The sequence below is a fragment of the Camellia sinensis genome, chromosome 8 (genome assembly GCF_055761805.1).
Source record: "Camellia sinensis isolate YWXY chromosome 8, ASM5576180v1, whole genome shotgun sequence".
In the NCBI taxonomy this organism is placed as follows: Eukaryota; Viridiplantae; Streptophyta; class Magnoliopsida; order Ericales; family Theaceae; genus Camellia; species Camellia sinensis.
Genome location: NC_138968.1, coordinates 36,765,059 through 36,774,186, shown reverse-complemented (window position 1 = coordinate 36,774,186; position 9,128 = coordinate 36,765,059). Strand labels below are relative to the sequence as shown.

The window sequence follows — 9,128 nt, the reverse complement described above, 5'->3', positions numbered from 1 at the left end:
CAAATTCTCAAAGAGAAAAAAATACAATGTATTCTACATTGGAAGGTGTTTTTATATGAGTTTTCTTAATGTATAGAAGGTAACCAATTAATCAACGAACTATAGAGTGTTGAACATCAAGGCGGCCTTGTTCTACAACATAAATTTAAAGGAATATAACCACAAACATATGCAGATGTCATCTTAGTTCTAAAAACCGGGCGATACGTATAAGAAAAATAGGGCACTGCGACGGATACAGGCAGGTATACCGCTGAGATTGAAAATCGCAAGCGTATCAGCTGAGCCCAGTACGTATCGGTCCGTAACCGTTACACAAGCCGTGACGGGCTGATACTCACCGGTTCGGACCGGTACGGGAAAGAAAAAGCTAAAAAACCTGTGAAATGATTTTTAAAATTTCACCGTCGTGGCACCCGATTCCCGATACTACCGATCGATACTACCGATACCGATACTCCGCGATCGATACCGTTACATTACTCGATATCGCGATTTAGAACCATGGATGTCATACTAAGATTTAAACAAACAATAAGGAGTATAATCTGAAAAAATCTAGAAATCCCCTAGATGTTGATTTGTGATTATGTATCAATTTTAAGCAGAATATAACAATCCCAATCAAACAATCAAGACAAAGAGACACAGTGATTTAACGTGGAAAAAACCACAATTGGACACCTCCAACTGTGATCAAAAAACCACGGGCAACAGCCACAAGAACAATCCACTAAGAAGAATTAAAGGAATTACACAGGTATACTCTCAATTACCTAGCGAATCCACAACGCCTAATTGAACCAACCTCTATGTGCCTCTTCCAACCCCATCTTCACCACGGAATTGTCTTTCTGATGAGCCACTCCGGATTCCACCAAAGCTTCAGGCTCGAATTCTTCAGAATCCACAACTGAAGAATAACTCTCTCTTTTGTGTATAACAAACAAACCTTTGATGTACTCTCTTTAGATCATGAGTTGAATACTCAATAAAAACATCAAAGAAAACTCCCAAAGTATCCCCAGATATAAACCCTAGAATCCAAAAAGAAGATCTGGAGAAGTTATACCCAAAATCTGACCCAATACGCGAATTTATAGAATCTGTCCCGCGATCTCCGCTCGAGCTCAACACAGCCCGCTCGAGCGGACTGACCAAAAACTGCGTGCAAATAAACTGAGATGCGCTCGAGCGTAGGAGCATCCGCTCGAGCGTAAAATCACACCTTCCAGTATTTTTACAGGCGACTGCAGAGATGCTGAGAGCTTCCAATCCCCGCTCGAGCGTCACTTTCCCCGCTCGAGCGGGAAGGCCAAAAATGGAAAAACTGGAAAAATATAACATGCTCGGACAGGCACCTTTGAATGCATTTTTGCATTTTGCTTCGGGGGCGCTGCCCCTCGACCCCGCCGTGGCGCTGCCCCGGACCCGCCAAGGGGCGCTGCCCCCTGGACCCCCGCGAGCTGACCGGGCAGCTCGATCCCCGTCATAATCAGCGAAGTGGCAATCTTGAAAATATTTGCATCACAAACTTTTCTGAAAGGCTCAATTCGGGTTGGATTCGCATCTAAACACTCATAGCCTCACTGAAATAAATGTGCAAAAATAAATACAACTGAAAGGAGTTTTGTCAAACGGGATTGCCAATAATAAAACCTAACATAATCAAGTAACTAAGAACATGAAACCATTAACAAAACAAATTTTCATATGTGGTTCACTTTTAAAGATCACTATCAAAGTAGCATTTTCAGATTTTTTTGAACTCAGCCTTCTTAGGATTTGTAGAAAATTTTGTCTAGTTAGAAGATCATTTTTCAGAAATAAGATTGTCTTTCTAAATTTTTAGTTATTAAAAAAATACTCTAGTAATGTCTAAATTCGCTAGTTATTACGAAATTAGATTTTTTCTCAAAGTGCTTACTCTCTTTTAACAAAAGCAATTTTACTAGAAGATTAACCCTTAAAGAATGTCTAAATTGGAAAAAAGAATTTTAACAAATGAGGGGAGTTATATACGGTTCCGATGGGTAGCTCGAATAACACGGCTCGAAATCTGGCTCGACACCAAAACGACGTCGTTTTGGTGTCGAGTTTTTTTTTTTTTTTTTTTTTTTTTTTTTTTTCCCCTGGTTTTGTTGCAGAACGAAGAAGAAGAAGCAGGGAGAAGAAGAGAAGGGAGAGGGAGGAGGAGGATGAGGAGGAGGAGGAGGGGGCCATAAAAATCGGTTGGAGGAGGAGGGGCGGCTGGCAGACGACGGTGGTGCTGCGACGTCGGCGGGGCTGGGCAGACGACCAGGGCTGGTTGAGGCGACGGTCTGCTGCGACGATCGGCAGCGGCGGTGGCAGTGGCGAGGCTCTACTTCTCCTCTGCTTCTTCCCTTCCTCCTCTCTTCTCTCCCTCTTTCTCCTCTGTTTCCTCTCTTCTCTCCCTTTTTTTCCATTTCGAGCCGTTTCGAACCTCTAAAAGTCGAGTTACGAGGCATTTTCCAGTTATATATTATAATTTTTAATTAAAGAGAATAAAGTAATATTAAACGATATTTAGGAGACATCTAACATTTAAAAATAAATAAATAAATAATTTCTTAAAAAATGTGCCTTGTTTTTCAAACTTAAAAGGTCAATTCATTCGTTCGAGGAATTCAAATTGGTTGATGGAAGCAAAAAGTAGTAGTCCGTTGGGAGCATATGAAAAGTCACGGACAGAGAAAAGCACTTTCGAGACAAAAACAAAAACCAAATATGAGAAAATTCTGAGATAAGACTTCGATTCCAACATTGCAACGGCTTGTTCAACTGAACAAATTAGAGAAGAAGATGCTTCAAGGGATGAGAATGGTAGAGAGAGAGAGAGAGAGTGAGTTTAGAGAGAGAAACAGCTGATGCAGAGTAGAAGAAGAAGAAGCAGAGCAGAAACAGAAGATTTTGGATTGGAAGCTGAAACAAAACTACCCAAATGTTGTCTTGCTCACCAGAGAAATCTCCGAGCTGGTCTCGACTCTGGCTCAAGAACAAGAAAGCTCTCAACCATGTAGTCTTCGCTATGAAGCTCCAATCTCTCTCCAAACCACCTCTCACCAATATCACCCCTGAATCTGACAAAACCCTAGTGTTCGATCGCTCAAAGCTCGTCTCAGATCGAACCTCACTTCTCTCCGACGAGCTTCTCCTCCGAATCCTCTCCAAACTCCCCCAATCTCAGAGAAATTCGATTTTTCTAGTCTCCAAACGGTGGTTGAATCTCCAAGGCCGTCTTGTTCGATCCCTTAAGCTTCTTGATTGGAACTTCCTCATATCGGGTCGATTATTGGCTCGATTTCCAAATCTTATTCATGTTGATTTGGTTCATGGATGTTTTGTTTCGCCTCGAAACGCAGGTATTCTGTTGAACCATAAACTAGTTTCTGTCCACATTGATTCGAATGTTTCTCCAAATGGGTTTATACCACAGAATTCCATGTTGTCAGATGATAAAATTGATTCTGGATTGAAAGTTTTAGCTAGTGGGTATCAAAATCTTAGAAAACTCATGGTTGTTAATGCTAGTGAAATGGGGTTATTGGGTGTTGCTGAGGAGTGTCCTACATTGCAAGAATTGGAGTTGCATCAGTGTAACGATCATGTTCTGCGTGGGATTGCGGCATGTCAGAATCTTCAGATATTGAAATTGATTGGTTTTGTTGATGGGTTTTATGGGTCTTTGGTTTCAGACATTGGTTTGACTATATTGGCAGGTGGGTGTAGGAGATTGGTGAAGCTTGAGCTCAGTGGATGTGAAGGAAGCTATGATGGTATTAAAGCAATTGGGCAGTGTTGTCAAATGCTTGAAGAGTTGACTCTAACTAATCATAGGATGGAAGGTGGGTGGTTGTCAGCTCTTTCCAATTGTGAGAATTTGAAAACTTTGAAGTTTCAATCATGTAAGAGAATTGATTGTAGTCCGGAACCTGATGAGCAATTAGGTTCTTGCTTGACGCTTGAGTGCTTGCATTTGGAGAGGTGCCAATTACGGGACAAGCGGAGTGTGAGAGCATTGTTTCTTGTATGTGAAGCTGCTAGGGAGATTGTTTTCCAGAACTGTTGGGGATTGGACAATGACATGTTCAGCATTGCAGGTATCTGCAGGTGTGGGGCTCTCTTACTCTCTTCATTTACTTTGATTGCCAAAAATGGGGAACAAAATTTACTTCTATTGTCTGATTGACTGATACTGCTGGAATTCTAAATTGCTTGATAGTAATACTGCTGATGAACTTCCACTAAATAACTAATTCATAGTTTCAATCTCTGCATATGGTTTCGACAATGTGCATCTATAATATTTTTTAATTGATCAGATAGGAAAATGGATTTTCTATTTGTTAATGTAAAATGTAAATTGTAAAATGTAAACTACCACCCACTCCACCTACCACCTCCACTACCACCCACTCCACCTACCACCTCCACTACCACCTTCACCTACTCCCAAATCCTCTCCTATATAAATCCTTGTAATATACACAATATACACAATCAATCAATACACATCAATCAATAATACATCATTATTTAACATGGTATCAGAGCAAGGTTAAGAATTTAGTAATTCCGCGTTACCGGTGGGCGGCAGCCTCGCCTTGGCCGTCCGCCGGACAAACCCAAATTTTCTACTCCTCTCTCGCTCTCTTCTTCCTCCTCCTCCTCTCCAGTTGTTCCATTCTCTGCAACACTGCTATTCTCAAACCCAACAACACGACGACCCATCATCATAACTCATCCTTCTCTCTCCATCTCTGCAATTCTCACCAAGAAAGGGAAAGAAGAAGACAAACAAACCCATGTGGAATCTTTACCCACACCCTTCAATTTCAAGGCCTACATGGTCGAAAGGGCCAATTCGGTGAACCTTTCAGTACCCAACAACACACAAAACACATCCCCAGATACTCTCTCTCTCTCTCTCCCTCTCTCTCTCTCTCTATATATATATAATGGAAAAACATCAAAACCCAATGATGGCACCATCATCTCCAACACCAACGACCTTCGTCCAAGCAGACACCACCACTTTCAGAGAACTGGTCCAGAAGTTAACCGGCGCAATCGGTGACCCCGCGGACAAACTCCCTGTAACATTCCCCACAAGGCTTTCTTCCAGACCCTACAACCCAATCGACGCCACCGGCATTCGCCGGTCACCCTTCAAGCTCCAGGAGAGGAGGCACACCATGAGGAAGCTCGAGATCAAGCTCGGACTCACCTCTCTCCGTAACTCGTCCTCGCCGACGATTCAGAGCCCAGTCACTCCCCTCGGCTGTGACGCCGTGTTCTCCGCCGTCGCCGGCGGCGGAAGAGTCGATTCGCCGTCTTCGTCGGAGCTCTTCTCGGTGCTCCAACAGGTGAGGAAAACCATGGCCTTGTTCCAAAGCCACGAGCAGAAGAAAGAGGCGACCCACTTGGTTGAACTGGACGAGATGTTTCAGACATTCGATGAGTTGATTCAGAGAGCTTCTGAGCTTGTTTTTGGGACTACCCAGATTGAGAGGAGTGTTGATTTGGGTGACCCAGTTGGTGAAATCGGAAGAGAAGGTGTGATTGAGAAAAGGGTTTTTGGAGAATCGGTCTAACTTTTTTATTTTGTTATTACTATTATTATTATATCACATAATCCATGCACTCCTGTTCCTCTCCACTTTCTTTTCTTTTTTTTATATTTGTTTTTAATCCATCTTTTGCAAAGCCACCGAAAGTTTGCACACCCACCATCATTTTCTTTTATTTTATACCCCATCATCCCCCACTTTTTTGCACATACTCATACTTCTTTTTATTTTTTAAACCAATCTTCTTTCTCGTTTTCATTCCCCCGATAATTTATATATTTTATTAACAACACCAAAAGAAAAAAAAAAAAAAACAAACACCAAAACAAATCACACATTCTCATGTCCTTCCTACCATCCGAGTTGCACAACCCCTTTGTTTTATTCATATCAGGGGATCAACCCCGATCACATTTACAAAAAAAAAAAAAAAAAAAAAAAAAAAAAACACAAAACACAAAACACAAACCAGCAACAACCCACACAAACACCCACCCACAGGCGGGATTTTTCTTCTCTACTCTGCAGCCGGTCTCTTCTTCTTGCCTCCGTCCTGGGTGGCCCTTGCCGGTGTTGCCTCCGTGTTTCCCACTCCACTAGGCATGATCACTACTCCCTGCTCCTCCACTGCAGCATATGGCGGACCTCCAAATCGGAACATCACGGTGGCCTTCCGCTTCAGCTCTTTATTTTCCGCCTTTAACACACTTATCTCTGCTCGCGCATCCTTATACATGCGTTAGAGCAGAGCCAGTTGGGCGTTTAACTGCTGCACCTCATTTGTCCTACTCTGCAGCCGGTTTGACAAGTTTGTAACCGCAGTCATGGTCTTCACACATGACTTCAAAGTATACTGATTGGCCTCCACATCCGACTGCACTGCCATTCTTTGCTCCACCGACCGCATCGGAAAGTTCAACGGAGCAAACCCAGCGGTGTTTGGTTGAGGTTCACTGGCCACCGCACCAGTTATCTCTCTTGTTGACTCGTTGAGGTCGGGAAAGAGAGTCAGCAGACCACGGGAAGACGAGGCCATTTTCTGGGCAACAAAGTGTTACAGAATATCTCTCGCAACAGAGTGTTACAGACACTCTCTCTCAGCACAACGAAGAGTTTTTCAGAGTTTTTTAGCGGGTTTTCTGCCTCAGCCTCAGCCTCCGCTTCGATTTATAAAGACCTTGACGAAGAGGCAGACACGCACATCATGCGCCGCTCGGCGCTCGCCGACAACTTGGCACGCCTTTTGATGGCACGTCTTTTTATGGATTGGGCACGCCTTTTGATGGCACGCCTTTTGACAGATTGGGCACACCTTTCGAAGGCGCGACTTTTGAGGGCTCGATATATATATCCATGTATATCTTTTGGGCAGCCTATATACACACTCATACAGTGTCTTCTACACCGGTCAGCTTTATCAATTCCTTTTCAACCTCAAATAGGTTTCTATCTTCACACCTATTTGAGTTTAAGGGGGGGTTATACACAGTATCATGTTCAAGCCACCTCATGGCGCACTCCCTAAGTCGCCCCCTTGGTGCACCACCACAACTTGCTAACTCGGTCCGACATGACCCCATAAACTGTCTTCTACAACGGTCTGACACGACCACACAGTGTCTGCTACAACGGTCCGACATGACCCCATAAACTGTCTTCTACAACGGTCTGACACGACCACACAGTGTCTGCTACAACTGTCCGACATGACCCCGTAAACTGTCTGCTACAACGGTCCGACATGACCCCGTAAACTGTCCTGCTACAACGGTCCGACATGACCCCGTAAACTGTCCCGACATTGATTCCGGTCAGCTTCTACAACGGTCCGACATGACCCCGTAAACTGTCTGCTACAACGGTCCGACACGACCATACCGTGTCTTCTACAACGGTCTGACACAACCATACAGTGTCTCCTATCCCATTTTTAATTTTATTTGTCAGCTTATTTTTCTGTTTTGTTAATCTCTCCAAACTCAAGTTGGCTAGTATCTATTCTCCTTGAGTTTGAGGGGGGCTGTTAATGTAAAATGTAAATTGTAAAATGTAAACTACCACCCACTCCACCTACCACCTCCACTACCACCCACTCCACCTACCACCTCCACTACCACCTTCACCTACTCCCAAATCCTCTCCTATATAAATCCTTGTAATATACACAATATACACAATCAATCAATACACATCAATCAATAATACATCATTATTTAACACTATTAAGCAAGAAACATGATATCCGCATGCTCATTCAGTTAAACCAAAAACTTAAGCTGGAAATGGGCCCAACAATATATCAAGCTATTCAACACTTCCCCTCACATGCAACCCCCTCTTGCACTTGAGACGTAAGCATCCATATGTACAGAAAATAAATAATGGGAAGTGAAAGACGAAAGAATGCAAACGGGGACCAAATGAAAACAGAGAGATTTGAACCTAAGACCTCCCCAATTTGAGCTCTTATTCCATGTTTAGTTTTTGGGATAATTGATTACTTGACAGTTTTTACTCTTTAAGAACTTCAAAAACTAGTCAGCATTTTCAACTTTTGTTTGTTGCAAGGACAGAAAAACGCATGTCATATAGTGGTAATGCTGCTGCAAAGCGAAAAGAATCAATTGATTACAGTGAATAAATATGAAATAGTATCTTATCAGTTCATTTAGAAAGTTTTGTGATCGGAAGCTTAGTATGTGTTACATATTTTTCAGGAGGGTGAAGTCCCTGTCTTTAGAAAGCTGTTCGCAGCTAACAACTCAAGGCCTGGAGTATCTGATTCTTTCTTGGAAGGAGCTTCAAAGGCTCCAAGTTGTATCTTGTAACAATATAAAGGACAGTGAAGTAACTCCTGCGCTTTCAGCTTTGTTTTCTGATCTCCAAGAATTGAAGTGGAATCCTGATAGCAAATCTCTTCTTTTGTCGAGCTTTGTGGGGTCTGACATGCGAAAGAGAGGTAGCAAATTTTTTAAGAAGGCATGAGACTCAACACCCTGTACCCGATGTTTAAAATCTGATTTTCTGATTATATACTTGTATGATTCACTTGGTGGATGCAAAAGCTCTCATTATTGTACTGTACCATAATACCATTATTTATTTGGATGATTCACTTGGTGGATGATCAACATGTATTTTGATTGCAGAAGATTGTATACATTTTTTATGTAGTAGAAAATGGGTATTTTGAATTCTGTAAACATGTCAGTGACCTACCCCTGTTCAGTGTTGTTCGGGAGGGTCACCGACTCACCACATCCACTTTGATAAGTATGTTGATTAACACCACTGTTTAGCATTGCTGCAGTTTTATGAATACTTTTATTGCCTTCTTTCGCCTCATTTCTCATGCTTGCAAGATGACATGAATGAGCAAGTCGTAGGACTTATTGAAGAGGCTGTCTACTCATATTCATGGCACCATTGTAGTATTCTTTCCCTTGTTCAGTTTTCACACATCAATGCCTGTCTACTCATATTCAAGATGTTAAGACCGTCTTGGACTTGGAGTTTGAGCACCTCATGGGATATGTT

At 42.5% G+C, this 9,128-nt stretch overlaps 2 protein-coding genes across 3 annotated transcripts; both read left to right on the top strand.

Annotated features, from left to right (window-relative positions):
• The first annotated feature begins 2,646 nt into the window (after nucleotides 1-2,646).
• Nucleotides 2,647-8,910, top strand: LOC114304701 (F-box protein At5g51370). 2 transcript variants are annotated; one of them, XM_028249837.2, is made up of 2 exons: nucleotides 2,647-4,131; nucleotides 8,309-8,910. In XM_028249837.2, exons 1-2 carry the CDS (start codon nucleotides 2,963-2,965, stop codon nucleotides 8,574-8,576), a joined length of 1,437 nt encoding a protein of 478 aa, XP_028105638.2. In that variant the 5' UTR covers nucleotides 2,647-2,962; the 3' UTR covers nucleotides 8,577-8,910. The 2 variants fall into 2 exon arrangements, with proteins under 2 accessions (XP_028105638.2, XP_028105645.2); XM_028249844.2 differs by having other exon boundaries at nucleotides 2,767-4,121.
• On the top strand, nucleotides 4,526-5,679 carry LOC145796893 (uncharacterized). Its single transcript, XM_082882467.1, has one exon. It carries the CDS (start codon nucleotides 4,980-4,982, stop codon nucleotides 5,613-5,615), a length of 636 nt encoding a protein of 211 aa, XP_082738593.1. The 5' UTR covers nucleotides 4,526-4,979; the 3' UTR covers nucleotides 5,616-5,679.
• Nucleotides 8,911-9,128: the final 218 nt, after the last annotated feature.